The sequence below is a fragment of the Oncorhynchus gorbuscha genome, linkage group LG01 (assembly GCF_021184085.1).
Source record: "Oncorhynchus gorbuscha isolate QuinsamMale2020 ecotype Even-year linkage group LG01, OgorEven_v1.0, whole genome shotgun sequence".
In the NCBI taxonomy this organism is placed as follows: domain Eukaryota; kingdom Metazoa; phylum Chordata; class Actinopteri; order Salmoniformes; family Salmonidae; genus Oncorhynchus; species Oncorhynchus gorbuscha.
In genome coordinates this window covers 94,961,859-94,981,768 of record NC_060173.1, presented here as the reverse complement: position 1 = coordinate 94,981,768, position 19,910 = coordinate 94,961,859, and the positions used below count along the sequence as shown (strand labels likewise).

General features: G+C 41.9%; 1 protein-coding gene across 3 annotated transcripts in view; it reads right to left on the bottom strand.

Annotated features, from left to right (window-relative positions):
* Nucleotides 1-10,258, bottom strand: part of ranbp2 (RAN binding protein 2) — a 45,808-nt gene extending 35,550 nt beyond the window's left edge. For all 3 annotated transcript variants that reach the window (XM_046366675.1, XM_046366683.1, XM_046366665.1), the window contains exons 1-10: nucleotides 10,056-10,258; nucleotides 9,423-9,490; nucleotides 9,193-9,304; nucleotides 8,107-8,259; nucleotides 7,540-7,770; nucleotides 7,313-7,455; nucleotides 6,961-7,156; nucleotides 6,568-6,868; nucleotides 6,306-6,487; nucleotides 5,138-5,316 (exon numbers count right to left, since the gene is read on the bottom strand). In XM_046366675.1, coding sequence (XP_046222631.1) covers nucleotides 5,138-5,316; nucleotides 6,306-6,487; nucleotides 6,568-6,868; nucleotides 6,961-7,156; nucleotides 7,313-7,455; nucleotides 7,540-7,770; nucleotides 8,107-8,259; nucleotides 9,193-9,304; nucleotides 9,423-9,490; nucleotides 10,056-10,127 — 1,637 coding nt within the window. In that variant the 5' untranslated portion in view covers nucleotides 10,128-10,258. The remainder of the gene's footprint in view (nucleotides 1-5,137; nucleotides 5,317-6,305; nucleotides 6,488-6,567; nucleotides 6,869-6,960; nucleotides 7,157-7,312; nucleotides 7,456-7,539; nucleotides 7,771-8,106; nucleotides 8,260-9,192; nucleotides 9,305-9,422; nucleotides 9,491-10,055) is intronic.
* Between the last annotated feature and the right edge of the window lie 9,652 nt (nucleotides 10,259-19,910).

Genomic DNA, 19,910 nt, shown 5'->3' with positions numbered 1-19,910 from the left:
CATACTAGGCCCGCAGACAGAAGCAGAACCTTAGTCATGTTAACCACAGAGCCATCAGTCAGCTTGACTTCTCCATCCTGGGCCTTTACATTTTAACACTGACCTTAAATCAGATCTTATGGTAACACTTTACTTCATAACCATGTCATAAAAGCTGACAAATTGTCATAACCTGTCATAACAGTATCATGACCCATACATTTAGACCTGTTGTGACATATTGCATTATTTTATGGCTGTTATGACACCTACATAGGAGTGTCAAAATCCACATTTACTCAAATGTGTTTTTTCCCTGCCAAGAAGTTTCCTTTCATTTGAATTTTTTTTTAACGTCCTTTGTTGTTGAAATTAATTATTTGCAGTCATGTCCCCCCGCCATCATATTTTAAATAACTTGTAGAAAATATACTTTATGGCACTGTCATGAAGCATTGTGAGCATCCTGAGCATCCTGTGTCACATTACTTGGACTAAGAAAATGCACTGACACTGTCATGAAGCATGATGACCATCATAATCATATAAGCCAGATAGGTAATGTAACGTACATGCCCTTATGTCAGTTGTCAGTCAAAAAGAGGGTGTCCTGTCCTGCTCCTAAAATATGCTACTGCATTCATCCCATTTATCAGAAACAGAGCATTGGGGTAGGTGTGCACAATTAAAATAATTTAATATGGTGAATTTCATACTTTTGACAAGTTGGCTATAGTGTAATGGAATGTTTTGCCTTGTGTGGAAGGTTGAGATACTCTTATGTAGGTGTCATAACCAGCCATAAAAATAACGCAATGTCACAACAGCTCTAAAAAAACAAAAATATAAAAATGCAACATTTTCAACTAAATAAATTCATTAGGCCCTAATCTCTGGATTTCACATGACTGGGTAGGGGCGTAGCCATGGGTGAGCATAGGCCCATCCACTTGGGAGCTAGGCCCAGCCAATCACAATGAGTTTTCCCCCACAAAAGGGCTTAATTACAGACAGAAAGACTCAGTTTCATCAGCTGTCCGGGTGACTGGTCTCAGAAATGAAGAAGCCAGATGTGGAGGTCCCCGGCTGGCGTGGTCACACGTAGTCTGCAGTTGTGAGATCCATTAGACGTACTGCCAAATTCTCTAAAACGATGTTGGAGGTGACTTACGGTAGCGAAACGAACATTAAATTATCTGGCAACAACTCGTGGACATTCCTGCAATCAGCATGCCAATTGCATGCTCCATCAAAACTTGAGACATCTGTAGCGTTGTGTGACCAAACTGTACATTTAGAGTGGCCTTTTATTGTCCCCAGCAGAAGGTGCACCTGTGTAATGATCATGCTGTTTAACCAGCTTCTTGATATGCCACACCCTTTAGGTGGATTGATTATCTTGGCAAAGGAGAAATGCTCACGAACAGGGATGTAAAACACTTTTTTGTTCAGGATAGAGAGATATTTTGACAACCCCTTGGGTTGTGCTGTGGCGGAGATCTTTGTGGGTAATACTCGGCCTCGTCTCAGGATGGTAAGTTGGTGGTTGAAGATATCCCTCTAGTGGTGTGGGGGCTATGCTTTGGCAAAGTGGGTGGGGTTATATCCTGCCTGTTTGGCCCTGTCCGGGAGTATCATCGGATGGGGCCACAGTGTCTCCTGAACCCTCCTGTCTCAGCCTCCAGTATTTATGCTGCAGTAGTTTGTGTGTCGGGGGGGCTAGGGTCAGTCTGTTATATCTGGAATATTTCCCCTGTCTTATCCGGTGTCCTGTGTGAATGTAAGTATGCTCTCTCTAATTCTCTCTTTTTCTTTCTTTCTCTCTCGGAGGACTTGAGCCCTAGGACCATGCCTCAGGACTACCTGGCGTTATAACTCCTTGCTGTCCCCAGTCCACCTGGCCGTGCTGCTGCTCCAGTTTCAACTGTTCTGCCTGCGGCTATGGAACCCTGACCTGTTCACCGGACGTGGTACCTGTCCCAGACCTGCTATTTTCAACTCTCTAGAGACAGCAGGAGCGGTAGAGATACTCTCAATGATCAGCTATGAAAAGCCAACTGACATTTACTCCCGAGGTGCTAACTTGTTGCACCCTCGACAACTACTGTGATTATTATTATTTGACCATGCTGGTCATTTATGAACATTTGAACATCTTGGCCATGTTCTGTTATAGTCTCCACCCAACACAGCAGGAAGAGGACTGGCCACCCCTCATAGCCTGGTTCCTCTCTAGGTTTATTCCTAGGTTTTGGCCTTTCTAGGGAGTTTTTCCAAGCCACCGTGCTTCTACACCTGCATTGCTTGCTGTTTGGGGTTTTAGGCTGGGTTTCTGTACAGCACTTTGTGGCATCAGCTGATGTAAGAAGGGCTTTATAAATACATTTGAGATGTGATATACAGTACCAGTCAAACGTTTAGACACCTACTTATTCAAGGGTTTTTCTTTATTTTGACTATTTTCTATATTGTAGAATAATAGTGAAGACAAAAAAAACTATAAAAGAACACATATGGAACGCCGCGTTAAACAAATCAAAATATATTATATATTTCAGATTCTTCAAAGTAGCCACCCTTTGCCTTGATGACAGCATTGCACACTCTTGCCATTCTCGCAATCAGCTACATGGGGTAGTCACCTGGAATGCATTTCAATTAATAGGTGTGCCTTGTTAAAAGTCCATTTGTGGAATTTATTTCCTTCTTCATGCTTTTTAACCAATCAGTTGTGTTGTGACATGGTATGGGTGGTATACAGAAGATAGCCCTATTTGGCAAAATACCAAGTCCATATTATGGCAAGGAAAGCTCAAATAAGCAAAGAGAAACAACACTCCATTACTTTAAGACATGAAGGTCGTCAATCTGGAAAATGTCAAGAACTTAAAGTTTCTTAAAGTGCAGTCGCAAAAACCGTCAAGCGCTATGATGAAACTAGCTCTCATGAGGACCGCCACAGGAAAGGAAAGGAGTTACCTCTGCTGCAGACGATAAGTTCATTAGTTACCAGCCTCAGAAATTGCAGCCCAAATAAATGCTTCAGTTCAACAGACATCTAAACATCAACTGTTAAGAGGAGACCGTGTAAATCAGGCCTTCATGGTCAATTGCTGCAAAGAAACCACTACCAAAGGACACCAATAAAAAGAAGAGGCTTGCTTGGGCCAAGAAACACGAGCAATGGACATTAGACTGGTGGAAATCTGTTCTTTGGTCAGATGAGTGCAAATATGAGATTTTTGGTTCCAACTGCCATGTCTTTGTGAGACGCAGAGTAGGTGAAAGGATGATCTCCACATGTGTGGATCCCGCTGTGAAGCATGGGGGTGGTGGTGTGATGGTGCTTTGCTGGTGACACGGTCAGTGATTTATTTAGAATTCAAGGCACACTTAACCAGCATGGTTACCACAGCATCCTGCAGCGATACGCAATCCCATCTAGTTTGCACTTATTGGGACTATCATTTGTTTTTCAACAGGACAATGACCCAGCACACCTCCAGGCTGTGTAAGGGCTATTTGACCAAGAAGGAGAGTGATGGGGTGCTGCATCAGATGACCTAGCCTCCACAACCACCCGACCTCAACCCAATTGAGATGGTTTGGGATGATTTGGATCGCAGAGTGAAGGAAAAGCAGCTAACAAGTGCTCAGCATATGTGGGAACTCCTTCAAGACTGTTGGAAAAGCATCCCAGGTGAAGCTGGTTGAGAGAATGCCAAGAGTATACAAAGCTGTCATCAAGACAAGGCGTGGCTACTTTGAAAAATCGCAAACAACTTTTTTGGTTACTACATGATTCCATGTGTGTTACTTCATAGTTTTGATGTCTTCACTACATTTACATTTAAGTCATTTAGCAGACGCTCTTATCCAGAGCGACTTATTATTCTACAACATAGAAAAACATTTAAATAAAGAAAAACCCTTGAATGAGTAGGTGTGTTCAAACGTATGACTGGAACTGTATGTCATGACAGTGTTATGACACTGGGTGTCAAGTAAAGTGTTACCGACATATATCAGTGATCAGTTCAAGTGAAGGAAGAAGGGTGGGTGCCTGAGTAATTTTTACAGAGCTTGTTTGTGTAGTCCCGTGTGGCTCCGCTGGGTCATTTTACAGAGCTTGTTTGTGTAGTCCCGTGTGGCTCCGCTGGGTAGTTTTTACAGAGCTCGTTTGTGTAGTCCCGTGTGGCTCCTCTGGGTCATTTTTACAGAGCTCGTTTGTGTAGTCCCATGTGGCTCAGCTGGGTAATTTTTACAGAGCTTGTTTGTGTAGTCCCGTGTGGCTCAGCTGGATAATTTTTACAGAGCTTGTTTGTGTAGTCCCGTGTGGCTCAGCTGGATAATTTTTACAGAGCTTGTTTGTGTAGTCCCGTGTGGCTCCGCTGGGTCATTTTTACAGAGCTTGTTTGTGTAGTCCCGTGTGGCTCAGCTGGATAATTTTTACAGAGCTTGTTTGTGTAGTCCCGTGTGGCTCAGCTGGATAATTTTTACAGAGCTTGTTTGTGTAGTCCCGTGTGGCTCCGCTGGGTAATTTTTACAGAGCTTGTTTGTGTAGTCCCGTGTGGCTCCGCTGGGTCATTTTTACAGAGCTTGTTTGTGTAGTCCGGTGTGGCTCCGCTGGGTCATTTTTACAGAGCTTGTTTGTGTAGTCCCGTGTGGCTCAGCTGGGTCATTTTTACAGAGCTTGTTTGTGTAGTCCCGTGTGGCTCAGCTGGGTCATTTTTACAGAGCTTGTTTGTGTAGTCCCGTGTGGCTCAGCTGGATAATTTTTACAGAGCTTGTTTGTGTAGTCCCGTGTGGCTCAGCTGGATAATTTTTACAGAGCTTGTTTGTGTAGTCCCGTGTGGCTCAGCTGGATAATTTTTACAGAGCTTGTTTGTGTAGTCCCGTGTGGCTCCGCTGGGTCATTTTTACAGAGCTTGTTTGTGTAGTCCGGTGTGGCTCCGCTGGGTCATTTTTACAGAGCTTGTTTGTGTAGTCCCGTGTGGCTCCGTTGGTATAGCATAGCAGTATAAAAAAAAGCTGAAAATATATGCACTCACTCTGGAAAGTAGTGTCTGCTAAATTACTAGAATGTAAAATGTAGTAAAACACTTGATTTCAGACAACTATCACATAACTACAGAGATTATAACCCATCGTGACTCACGCAGCTCGTTTGTGAATGAGCCTGTAGACTGCGTCCCACCAGTCCCTCTGTCTGTCCGTGAAGAGGTGGTGGAGAAGGGGCAGGGGCAGGCAGCGGGGCTCATGTTGACCAGTAGAAGCGATCCTGGCCCTCTCCTGGAGCTGGGTGTGACTGCACCACACCACCCCACACAGGAACACCTAGACAGGAGGGAGGGAATCACCCCAGTGTATTGTTAGAAGAAGGACCTAAACAAGTTATTTGCATTAGTTCTTAGTGCATTACAGGTCATTGTATGAATGAAAAATTAAGCAAAAGGAAACCATCAATGATATGATACGAAGGACAGTATTAAGATCGTTATAAGGCCGTAACTGAACAGCATAGATATTGTTAATGCTGAGCAAATAAACAATATTTATTTTCCTGTTTTTAAACAACTAATTGACCGACGTCATTCAATTATTTGAATTCCATTTCGTTATGTTTTTTTTTTCTGATCTCAATGCGCACAGTGCGCTGCAGTTTCTCTAGAGATCAATCAGATCTTGCCCAAAATGAGATGAGGTAGGGAGTTGTAGTTTCAAACAGGCCAATGTTCTACATAATTTAGTGCAGAAAAAAATTATAATTAACTACAATAACCATAATCCATCATGCAGCTAATTGTCGGTGTGTGTTTCTTTTACACCTGCTAGGTAAGGGAAAGAAGAATGCGCGATCAAGAAGTAATTCCAAGAGAGCAGTTTCTTCATGAGGGAGTACCTGAAAATACATGATCTAAGTAATTGATAGTTGGTATTCAGCAGTCATAAAAGTATGCCTTATTTACTTCGAAGAACTACTAAAAATAGTGATTCTGTCAGACATCAGCTCTATACAGATGAGATCGACTTGAAATAAAGTAATCAAATAAAACAAATGTAATATACACAACTGAAATATTTTATTAAAGTAATGTAAATAAATTATGGTTAATAAGTGATAAGCAGTCATGGGCAGTCACTACCATCATGAGACTTTTATTCAATGATACAGCATTCAACCCACATATTGCATAGTGCATTTAATGTTAAAAATAACCAAACCCGAAATCGAAAATTATAATTATTTTGTAATAATCTAACCGGAACAACCCAAAGAGCACTAAATCACTCAGGACTAGATACTGTAGAGCAACCACGCCCACCTCCAGGTCTAGCAGGCAGATGGACTCTGGTGTGTTGGTGTCCAGTTTGGAGGTCTCCAGGTTGAGCCTGGGGAACAGCTGTTTGAGCCAGTCCCTCAGAGCAGGCCTCTGGGCCAAGAGAGACCATTGGAGGCCCAGCCAACACAGCTGCTGGAGGTCCCCACCATGGAGCTGGATGGAGCCTAGAGATAAAAAAGTTATAGATCTTATGTGTGAGATCAGCTGGGCTCCTGTTGTGTAGAGCCACACACACGCATCATACCGTTATCCCATTTGGTAAGGTCAGATATCTCTGGAGCCTGTGTGTTGATGGAGCGGATGTCATCGTTGCCAATGAAGGAAGACCCGACCGGAGCCAGAGGTCCAAACAAAAACTCAAACAAAGCGCCCTGACCACTACGGTTCCCAAACGCCTCCACCACCTCTCTGACAAAGGTGTGTGTCTCGGGCTTGAGGTTTAGCAGCATGTGTCCAGCCTGGCTCTTTCTGTCACTAGCCAGCAGCTCCAGAGGCTGAGGAGGAGACTGGTCACGTTTAGACACCTTGCTCTTTGGCTTGGGGACCTAAATATGACAAGTAGGAAGAATGAAAACAAGAAGTTGGATACACAGGGACTGTTATTTGCTACAAAGCCTCTAGCTTGTGTGTGTGTTACCTGGTAGGCCAGCAGATAGCAGAGAGCAGCCAGATCAATGACAGCCCGCCATTGCTGTTCTCTCTCCTGAGCCATCTTCAGTAGCAGAGTGCCAGCATGCAGGTACAGATGTCCCCTCATCTCCACATAGACCCCAGACAGATCATCTGTTACACTGCCCTCTGCCCTCTTCAGGCCCTGCATCGCACAGTCAAAACTACACAGAAACAGAGAGAAATGGGGTTAAATACTCACACACACAGTGCTACAATCTAATAGGACTCTACATAGTGGTGCTCTAATGAAGGAGCTCTGTTGGTAGACTAGTACAGCATTCACATGTCCCTGCCTAGCCTGGATGTAACAAACACACCTCCAGAGGGCCTGGATGCTAGGCTGCAGTCCTTTCCCCTGCAGAGTCAGTCTCAGCAGGCTGCAGTGTGCCAAAAGTAGCTCTCTCTGCCGATGTTGCCGCATCTTCTCATTGGACGAAACACTGGGCTGGGCTAGGGATTCCTGAGAAACACACAATTCATCACTTTACCATTGTACATGTAATTCCATAAGAACATAATTGTATTTTGTGAGCATCCTGCTGACCTGCAGAGTGTGTACTACAGTAGAGTACCAGTCCAAGCTGGATCTAAGCAGGCCTCTCTTCTCTGTGGCCAGACAGTGTTTGACAGCCTCCTCCAGCCTGCCATCGGAGGAGAACAACTGAACCAGCTTGATGTTGATATGTGCATCACCAGGCCTCACAGCCAGCTCTGCCTGCAGTAGGTCAAACAACTGGTTCCACCCCTGTTGGCCCTGTTGATTCAGCAGGTGCTCCTAGAGGGAGAGTTAGTTAAGTAAACAAGGATTTTTAAAACAGTTGTTTCTAGCCCCCGTGCCCATCTGCTGCTAAACAACTGCTCCTAAGGGGAGAGACAGTGTGGAGGGCATATGCATTAAACAGCTGTCAGCTCAACAGGCACTCCTGACGAGGGGTTGAGTGGTGCGGGTAGTGATCATGTGTCAACCCAGTGCCACAGTTTGTAAACAATCCTCCAGTCACAATGCAGTCAGTCTTTAGCCTTGACCCACTATTTTAGGTTAGGCAAACCATTTTAAAGAACCTAAAAATAATTTGAATACAGGAAATCAATACTGTGTTAGAGCTCTTACCTTGAGGTTGAAGACAGCAAGGTGTCCAGGCAGCAGCTTGGCAGCTTTCTCCACCCAGAACTCTGCTCTGTTGTCTCTCTCGGTCTTACTGACCAGCAGCTCAGCCACCTTCAAAACCAGGTCCCCCTGGGCTGGGTTCAGGTCCACAGACCGCTGGATGGACACACGGACACACACAATTAATGACCAGAAAGCATCGTCAGATAGCTGTGAACACCCATTGCATATAGGGCTGGGCAGTATGGAGTAAAACTGCATCAGAATGAGTTGCCAATTCCCTATATAATTATGTTCTATGCTTATTGCACATTTATAACCCCACAGACTCGGTAGTTAGCATAAGTCTTTGGCTAAAATGTACTGCAATGCCATGTGCGACAAACAGCATTAGTTTTCCAGAATGAATGTTCATTGATACTCCTGTTTTAGTAACATCTGCTCTGCACATAATTTGAGGAGTAGAGACATAAAAAGGGAATAATTAGTTAGGTTAACTTCACTATTACAGTAAAATAATGTCTCTGTTTCTGTGTCCATATGACTGTTTGTTGGACCAAACCTCAAATGCAAATAGTGAGTTGAAACTGCTTGTCAGAGGGGAAGAAGTGATCTCTCATCTTTGTTGTGGTGAGTGGCAGGGGCTTGGTGTGTGTAAACAGAGAGAAAGAGGCAAAGAGAGAGGTTTCACTTTTGCCCAAATCTGTCCAAAATCGGTCTTCCCTCCCTTGGGACAACAACTCCCATTGTTAGGGAAGAGACATGAGCATGTCGTCATTATATACAGATCACTGGTTTAAATGGGAAGGTGCACAGAGCACAGAAGGAGCTAAGGAGACAAGCGGACATAAACGGCCCATAAAAATGAGAATTTAAAAAAATTATTACAAAACAGGCATTTGGAATATCACGCTAAAACATGAATTTGATATATTCCCTAGCACTAATCGCATACACAACTGGCATATTTGTTTCTTCAAAAACAAATAAATCATATCAAACTGGATGACTGCCAAAGCCTAAAGGACAGGGTAATAGGATACTATAGCAGTAGTATGTATGCAAGTGTGCAACTGAGAAGGATCTTACCTTGTAACATCCTATGGCCTTGTTGATATCTCCTTCCCTCTCATAAAGTTTGCCCAGGAACTTGTGTGCTTTGGGGTCTCTTTCCGCCACCTTCAGATATGCTGATACATGTCTAACAGAGGGGACCAGGCATTCAGAATAGAACCACAATACACACAAAAACGGCATCGTTACCCACTTCAATGTCATCAATGTCAACCATGTCTGCGTTGGTTGTGTTCAGGGCTTACCTTTTAGCAAGTTCATACTCCTTAGCCTCGAAGTATAATTTAGCAAATAAAAATCCTTTAATTGGTTTCTGTGGGAAGATCATATAGGCCTAATTTAAAGTAAGGTTACACTCTTGGTTATAACAACTAGATCGCTAACGTTACAGATGACATACATATGACATTTTTAGTTAGCTAAAAATGGTAGCTAGTCAGCCAGCTATGTACACATCAAGTAAGAATGGTAATGATGGCTCTTTTCCAACGGATCGTAGGAAGAGTGACATAGCCATAACGTTAATTTGTTAGCCGGCATAAAGCAAGCTGATGGGACAGGTTCCAAAAGCTAGCCAGCCCTGCTGCCAGCCTTTTCAACGAGGAAGTGTTCCTTGCGATGGAATAACTTGAGGTGTCCCAGTTCACATTTTAGTTAGCCAAGATAGTTAGCCAAAATGATCCGTTAGCTACTTATTGTTTCAAAGTTAGTCTATTAATAGTATTTTGATAGCTACGTTAAAAGCGTTATGTACTATTAGCTGTAATAGCTACGAGCTAGGTGTAGCTAAATGCCAGGCCAAGATGGCAGTAGCAGTTGGCTGCTAGCTAGGTAGTATACGCAGGCTGAAGAGCCAGTTGGGGCCGGGTTTGACTCACCTCTTTGAGTGAAGGAGAGGAACTCTCTACTGAATAAATATATTCGTCCACTTCGGCCTTATTTCGCCGCATGGCTGTGTAAAGCGTATTTTCTTATAATTCAAAACTAAAATTGCATAGAGTGACAAAACTCATCCGGAAAAAGCAGGAATCGTAAATATTTCCCCCACTGCTTCGCTAATTCGCCCTTTCTCCCCGCTTCTGCCGCGACAACGTCAAATGGCAGCGGTAGTCACGTGGTACAAAACGTAATTTATCCATGACCTGTGATTGGTCGATACTTAGCCGATACGTTTTGAAAACGCACAGAAACGCAGCAAAAAAAGAAACAGCCTCTCACTGTCAACTGCGTTTATTTTCAGAAAATGTATAATGTGGAAATATTTGTATGAACATAACAAGATTCAAAAACTGAGACATAAACTGAACAATTTCCACAGACATGTGGCTAACATAAATGGAATAATGTTTCCCTGAACAAAGGGGGGGTTAAAATCAAAAGTAACAGTCTGTATCTGGTGTGGCCACCAACTGCATTAAGTCCTACAGTGGATCTCCTCATGGACTGCACCAGATTTTCTAGTTCTTACTGTGAGATGTTACCCCACTCTTCCACCAAGGCACCTGCATGTTCCTGGACATTTCTGGGGGGAATGGCCCTAGCCCTAACCCTCCGATCCAACAGGTCCCAGACGTGCTCAATGGGATTGAGATCCGGGCTCTTTGCTGTCCATGAACAGAACACTGACATTCCTGTCTTGCAGGAAATCATGCACAGTGCCATTGTCATGCTGGATGTCAGGATGAGCCTGCAGGAAGGGTATCACATGAGGGAGGAGGATGTTTTCCTGTAAACGCACAGCGTTGAGATTGCCTGCAATGACAAGCTCAGTCCGATGATGCGGTGACATGACGGACCCTCCACCTCCAATTCGATCCCGCTCCAGAGTACAGGCCTCGGTGTAACGTTCATTCTTTCGACAATAAACGCGAATCCGACCATCACTCCTGGTGAGACAAAACTGGTCCAGCGACGGTGGGTTTGTGCCCATAGGCGACGTTGTTGCCGGTGATGTCTTTATTTAACCAGGTAGGCTAGTTGAGAAGTTCTAATTTACAACTGAGACCTGGCCAAGATAAAGCAAAGCAGTACAACACAAACAATTACACAGAGTTACACATGGAGTAAACAAACATACAGTCAATAATACAATAGAAAAAGTCTATATACAGTGTATGCAAATGAGGTAGGATAACGGAGGTAAGGCAATACATAGGCCATATTGGCGAAAAAATTACAATATAGCAATTAAACACTGGAGTGATAGATGTGCAGAAGATGAGTGTACAAGTAGAGATACTGGGGTGCAAAGGAGCAAAATAAATAAAATAGATAACAGTAGGTAGTTGGATGGGCTAATACACAAGTGGGCTATGTACAGGTGCATTGATCTGCTTTACCTAGCAAAGACTTACAGATGACCTGGAGCCAGTGGGTTTGGCGACGAATATGAAGCGAGGGCCAGCCAAAGAGAGCAGGTCGCAATGGTAGGTACTATATGGGGCTTTGGTGACAAAACGGATGGCACTGTGATAGACTGCATCCAATTTGCTGAGAAGAGTGTTGGAGGATATTTTGTAAATGACATCGCCAAAGTCAAGGATAGGTAGGACAGTCAGTTTTACAGGGGTGTGGTGGCAGCATGCATGAAGGATTTAATTTTGGACTGGAGATGCTTAATGTGAGTCTGGAAGGAGAGTTTACAGTCTAACCAGACACCTAGGTATTTGTAGTTGTCCACATATTCTAAGTCAGAACCGTCCAAAGTAGTGATGCTGGGTGGGCGGCCAGGTGTGGGTAGTGATCGGTTGAAGAGCATGCATTTAGTTTTACTAGCATTTAAGAGCGGTTGGAGGCCATGAAAGGAGAGATGTATGGCATTAAAGCTTGTCTGGAGGTTAGTTAACACAGTGTCGAAAGAAGGGCCAGAAGTATACAGAATGGTGTCGTCTGCGTGGAGGTGGATCAGAGATTCACCAGCAGCAAGAGTATACAGAGAAAAGAGTCATCCCGATGATTGAACCCTGTGGCACCCCCATAGAGACTGCCAGAGGTAGGAACAACAGGCCCTCCGATTTGACACACTGAAGAAGTAGTTGGTGAACCAGGCGAGGCAGTCATTTGAGAAACCAAGGCTGTTGAGTCTGCTGATAAGAATGTGGTGATTGACAGAGTCGAACGCCTTGGCCAGGTTGATGAATACAGCTGCACAGTATTGTCTCTTATTGATGGTGGTTATGATATCGTTTAGGACCTTGAGCGTGGCTGAGGTGCACCCATGACCAGCTCGGAAACCAGATTGCATAGTGGAGAAGGTACTGTGGGATTCGAAATGGTCTGTGATCTGTTTGTTAACTTGGCTTTTAGTATACCAACCCTATTCCAACCCTACACCAACCCAATTTGTATACTGGAGTGATAGATGTGCTGAAGATGAGTGTACCCTACCTTGTCACAACACAACTGATTGGTTTAAAAGCATTAAGAAGTCAAAATAAATCCACAAATAAACTTTTAACAAGGAACACCTGTTAATTGAAATGCATTCCAGGTGAAGCTGCTTGAGAGAGGTATGAATGCCAAGAGTGTGCAAAGCTGTCATCAAGTCAAAGTGTGGCTACTTTGAAGAATCTGAAATGTAAAATATTTTTTGATTTGTTTAATACTTTTTTGGTTACAACATGATTCCATATGTGTTATTTCATAGTTTTAATGTCTTCACTATTATTCTACATTGTAGAATATAGTACAAATAAAGAAAAACACTTGAATGAGTAGGTGTGTCCAAACTCTTGACTGGTACTGAATATAAATGCTGTCAAGATATTAATGTTTCAAGAAAGGAGTGTGGATATTTGGCCTGTTGAATCAGTTTTATGGCTGACTGAATGGAAGATGAGAATTGTGAATTTTCTTCTCCACTGGTAAGAGTAGAAAGGTAACTCTAGGTAAGAAATTACGAGTCCTCACTGTCCGTTACGCAGTCAGTACAAATGTGTCTGACACCAAGACAAGACCTAGACACTCAATGTGTGGTCTCGAGACCGGATGCACTACAACACTGCTATCTCTAGACAATGTACCGCAATCACTCAAATTATGAAATGAATACAACCAAATCAGCCCTAATGCCTCTCAATACCTTGATGGAGGACTCCATCTCTACTTATGGAATCTCAATAGTTTCCCATTTTAAGTATTTGGGAGTAGATACAGTATACAGTTGAAGTCGGAAGTTTTCATACACTTAGGTTGGAGTCATTAAAACTAATTTGTCAACCACTCCACAAATTTCTTGTTAACAAACTATAGCTTTGGCAAGTCAGTTAGGACATCTGCTTTGTGCATGACACAAGTAATTTTTCCAACAATTGTTTACAGACAGATTATTTCACTTATAATTCACTGGGTCTGAAGTTTACATACACTAAGTTAACTGTCCAGAAATTATGTCATGGCTTTAGAAGCTTCTGATAGGCTAATTGACATAATTTGAGTCAATTGGAGGTGTACCTGTGGATGTATTTCAAGGCCTACCATCAAGCTCAGTGCCTCTTTGCTTGACATCATGGGAAAATGAAAAGAAATCAGCCAAGACCTCAGAAAAAAATTGTAGTCCTCCACAAGTCTCCTTGGGAGCAATTTCCAAACGCCTGAAGGTACCACGTTCATCTGTACAAACAATAGTATGCAAGTATAAACACCATGGGACCACGGAGCCATCATACCGCTCAGGAAGGAGATGCGTTCGGTTTCCTAGTGATGAACGTACTTTGGTGCGAAAAGTGCAACTCAATAGCAACAATAGCAAAGGACCATGTGAAGATGCTGGAGGAAATGGGTACACAAGTATCTATATCCACAGTAAAACAAGTCCTATATCGACATAACTTGAAAGGCTGCTCAGATATTGCAGTGGCCATCACAAAGCCCTGACCTCAATTTGTGGGCAGAACTGAAAAAGCGTGTGTGAGCAAGGAGGCCTACAAACCTGACTCAGTTACACCAGCTCTGTCCGGAGGAATGGGCCAAAATTCACCCAATTTATTGTGGGAAGCTTGTGGAAGGCTACCCAAAACGTTTGACCCAAGTGAAACAATTTAAAGGCAATGCTACCAAATACTAATTGAGTGTATGTAAACTTCTGACCCACTGGGAATGTGATGAAAGAAATAAAAGCTGTCGTAAATCATTCTCTTCTATTATTCTGACATTTCACATTCTTTAAAATAAAGTGATAATCCTAACTGAAACAGGGAATTTTTACTCAGATTAAATGTTAGGAATTGTGAAAAACTTAGTTTAAATGTATTTGGCTAAGTTGTATGTAAACTTCCGACTTCCACTGTATTTCCTTCCTTAGATAAAATCATTGCTAGAACGTGCAAACCAATTCAACCCGACCTCAATAATTGGAATAATATCGCTGTTGCTTTAACTGGCCGGATATCAATTTTCAAAATGAATATATTGCCACGGCTAATGTCTGTAGTTCAATGCTTCCCATGGCTCCCCCTTCTGGCTATTGGGATAAAATTCATAGTGCGGTTTCAAAATGTATATGGCAAGGTAAATGTTCCCGGATAAAATTGATACATTTACAAATAGTGAAAAACAGGTCTATTCGTACCAAACATTAAATTGTATTTCCAGGCTAGCATTTCGTCCCATCGTAAATTGGTTTAGACATGATTCTCTTTTCTGTAGAGAGAGATATGGTTTCTCCTATTGCACTGGAGGCGGTGGTCTTCACTGATATATCCCTTAAACAATGTAAACTACGCGTTGGTCCTATTATTGCTTAAAAAGTGTTTATTTGGTGCAAAATGAAAAAACAATGTAACTGGGAATCAAAATGGCATACCCCATGCATCAGTATTTCAGAATAATGTCTTGCGATCTGGAGGCCTTTTGCATCACCCCAATGGTCCAAATGCGGAGTCTGTACCACATTACCCCCCTCACCGATATCATGGACAGTAATGCTTTGAGAACATTCCAAAGAAGATACATGCACATTACCAGGCAAGTCATTTTTCCTATATTTACAATTTAAGTCAGCTGTGCACTAATTGGTCTTTTGACCAATCACTTCAGATCTTTTCATGTCAGCTTTTTTTCAGAGCTGATCTGATCGGTCTAAAGACAAATTACTGGAAAAAAAGATTAGAACTGTCTAAACACAGTCTACATGTATTGTCAAAGGCTGGTTCAGCTATATGGCCCCATATAAATATAGTTAATAAAAAATACTACACTGAACAAAAATATAAACACGTAACAATTTCAAAGATTTTACTGAGTTCCAGTTCAAATAAGGAAATCAGTCAACTGAAATAAATTCCTTTGGCCCTAATCTGTGGATTTCACATAATTTTAAATACAAATCTGAATCTGTTGGTCATAGATACATGAAAAAAAAGGGAGCGGCATGGATCAGAAAACCAGTCAGTATCTGGTGTGACCACCATTTGCCTCATGCGGCGCAAAACATCTTCTTCGCATAGAGTTGATCAGGCTGTTGACTGTAGAATGTCTCACTCCTCTTCAATGTCTGTGCAAAGTTTCTGGATATTGGTGGGTGTTTCAATATGCTTGTGTTGTAGTCAAGACTGACAAAGATATATAGTTAACCTCTACAGGATCGGTGTCCGCGGGACGGTTGAGCTAATGTGCGCTAATGTGATTAGCATGATGTTGTAAGTAACAAGAACATTTCCCAGGACATAGACATGTCTTATAAGAGCAGAAAGCTTAAATTCTTGTTAATCGAACTGCACTGTCCAATTTACAGTAGATATTACATTGAAAAAATACCATGCTATTGTTTGAGGAGAGTGTACAACAACAAAACACTTGTCACAGCAACTGGTTTGATACTTTCACCTCTGAAGGTAAATAATGTACTGTACTTACATTCAGAAATCTTGTTTAGTTCCCCGTGTTTTGGGGCATTTGTTTTTGTGGCGTCGTTTTCACCGGTGTGGTGAATTAAAACGTTTCGCTTCCCTGAACTCTGTTTCCTGCGCCTGACTTCTTCCTCCACTACACCCCGGGCATTACAATTTCATAAACTGCATTGTTGGTTAAGGGCTCGTAGATAAGCATTTCACGGTAATGTCTGCACCTATTGTATTCGGCGCATGTGAAAAAAACGATTTGATTTGTTGATAGTGATGTTAAAAAGGCAGAGGCGCGCTTTATCATGGACAGACTTCTCCCCATTTTAACTACTGTTGTATCAATGTTTTGAACATGACAGTTTACAGTCCAGGATTACTCTAAACAGATTAGTCAACTCAACTTGCTCAATTTCCACATTATTCATTACAACATTTAGTTGAGGTAAATAATAGCCTTAAGCCAAGCACTGTATGAATCAAGTCTGTGAATGTAGCATAGACTATTATATTGTAGTATAGCGGAGGAATAACGCAGGGTTTTAAAGTCCCATTTAGCAGAGGAATGTGTAATTGTATCACTCTATGCAAATCAACACACTGCAACATATTTTTGTTCAAATATAGTTAAATACTGTGACAAACTAAACACATTTTCAAAAGGTCAAAAGGGATATGATGCTTTCTTTTCTGTCAGTTCATTCCTTGCTAAGAGGATCTATAGATGGAGGAAGTAACACTTATCAGAGGATAGGTTTACTGAGCTTATACACACATTCCCACATCTTACCGTACTCATAAATTCACTTTAATACACACCAATAGGAAAAGGAAAAATGGACATTGCAGTTACAAGAAAATCCATATATCAACGGAATTGTTTGTCTCTGTAATTTTTTTTTCTCCATTTCAAAAGACAAAATAATGCATGACATATAAAGCATGAAGAAAATTATTGGCAGATATTGTTTGAATCCATTACTATTATATAAAAGTGTATTAATGTTTATTCTGAGCATATTGATTGTGAAAAACACAAAAACATCTGTCATCCAACAGTTGACAGTAAACAGTAAAAAACGCCCTTCAGTGACAACAGACCTTACATATTTATATGAAAATTGTACATTCATATAAATATAACACCATGTACAAGGTTGTGGACTGTCACGCCCTGACCTTAGAGAGACGTTTTATTTCTCTATTTGGTTAGGTCAGGGTGTGATGTGTGTTTTTGGGGTGGGCATTCTATGTTTCTTTATTTCTATGTTTTGGCCGGGTATGGTTCTCAATCAGGGACAGCTGTCTATCGGTTGTCTCTGATTGGGAATCATACTTAGGTAGCCCTTTCCCTCCTTCAGTGTGGGTGGTTAACTTTGTTAGAGGCATTCATAGCCCTGTTAAGCTTCACGGTCGTTTTGTATTGTTGGCGACATTTCTAATAAAGAGGAATATGTACGCTCACCACGCAGCACCTTGGTCTGCTTGCTTCTTACGATGCCCGTGACATGGATGCCCAAACATCTCTATATGAGATATGCATAAACGTGTCACCTCATTCAGTATTATCTGGGGAGAATATTTCAATACATCCTGAAAAATGTACACAATCCTCTTGTACGAATATGACTCTTGTTTCTATATGACCTGAACTGCTGGGATGGAGGCTACTTTCTCAATAAGCTTCCCAGCAGATCTGGGTCAAATAGTACTGTTCAAACATCAGATACTTCAAGTACTTGACATGCTCTTGATTTAGCTTACTGGTATACAGGGTGGGCAGAGTTTGCAAATTTGGCACAATTCCAATGGTTCCATTATAATAAGCAAGCCAAATCAAGCGATCTTCAAATATTTGAAGTAGATGTAGATGTGTGTATATACATACATACATGCATACATACAGTGCGTTCGGAAAGTATTCAGACTTACGTGACGGACTTATTCTAAAATGGATTTAAAAAAAATGTTTTCCTCATCAATCTACACACAATACCCCATTATGGAAAGCAATAACAGGTTTTTAGAAATGTTTGCATATGTATTACAACCCCCCCCCAGAAATAGCTTATTTAAATAAGTATTCAGACCCTTTGCTATGACACTTGAAATTGAGCTCAGGTCATCCTGTTTCCATCAATCATTCTTGATGTTTCTACAACTAAATTGGAGTCCACCTCTGGTAAATTAACTTGATTGGACATGATTTGGAAAGGCACACACCTGTCTATATATGTTCCCACAGTTGACAACGCACGTCAGAGCAAAAACCAAGGGATTGTGTCTAAGCACAGATCTGGGGAAGGGTACCAAAACATTTCTGCAGCATTGAAGGTCCCCAAGAACAGAGTGGCCTCCATCATTCTTAAATTTAGACACCCTATGCCTTGATGACAGCTTTGCACACTCTTGGCATTCTCTCAACCAGCTCCATGGGGTAGTCACCTGGAATGTACTTCAATTAATTAACAGGTATGCCTTGTTAAAAGTTCATTTGTGGAATTTATTTTCTTAATGCATTAATGCATTTGAGCCAATCAGTTGGGTTTGTGACAAGGTATGGATGGTATACAGAAGACAGCCCTTATTTGGTAAAATACCAAGTCCATATTGTGGCAAGAACAGTTCAAATAAGCAAAGAGAAACAACAGTCCATCATTACTTTAAGAGGTGAAGGTCAGTCAATTCGGAAAATTTCAAAAACCATCAAGCTCTATGATGAAACTAGCTCTCATGAGGACCGCCACAGGAAAGGAAGACCCAGAGTCACCTCTGCTGCTGGGGATAAGTTCATTAGAGTTACCAGCCTCAGAAATTGCAGCCCAAATAAAAGTTCAAGTAACAGACACATCTCAACATCAACTGTTCAGAGGAAACCGCATGAATCAGGCCTTCATGGTCGAATTGCTGCAAAAGAATCCACTACTAAAGGACACCAATAATAAGAAGAGACTTGCTTGGGCCAAGAAACACAAGCAATGGACATTTGACTGATGGAAATATGTTCTTTGGTCTGATGAGTCCAAATTTGGGATTTTTGTTCCAACCGCCATTCTCTTTGTGAGACAGAGTAGGTGAACGGATGATCTCTGCATGTGTGGTTACCACCACGAAGCATGGAGGAGGAGGTGTGATGGTGGGGGGTGCTTTGCTGGTGACACTGTCAGTGATTTATTTAGAATTTAAGGCATACTTAACCAGCATGGCTACCACAGCATTCTGCAGCTTTACGCCATCCCATCTGTTTGCACTTAGTGGGACTATCATTTGTTTTTAACAGGACAATGACCCAACACACCTCCAGGCTGTGTAAGGGCTATTTGACCAAGAAGGAGAGTGATGGAGTGCTGCATCAGATGATCTGCTCTCCACAATCACCCGACCTCAACCCAATTGAGATGGTTTGGGATGAGTTGGACCACAGAGTGAAGGAAAAGCAGCCAACAAGTGTTTAGCATAGGTGGGAACTCCTTCAAGACGGTTGGAAAATCATTCCAGGGGAAGCTGGTTGAGAGAATGCCAAGAGTATGCAAAGCTGTCATCAAGGCAAAGGATGGCTACTTTGAAGAATATAAAATCTGAAATCTATTTTCATTTGTTTAACACTTTTTTGGCTACTACATGGTTCCATACGTGTTATTTCATAGTTGTGATGTCTTTACTATTATTCTACAATGTGGAAAATAGTAAAAATAAAGGAAAATCCTTGAATGAAAGTTGTGGCCAAACTTTTGAATGGTACTGCATATATCTATATATATATATATTTATATTGGATCCAGTTCTGCTGCACAGTAATGTGATTATGTGTAGCATCAGTAACATAGCCCAGGTGTCTGTCTGTTTCTACTTGTAGGGCATGACATTGATAAAGTAGTTGGCTAAGGCAGAAAC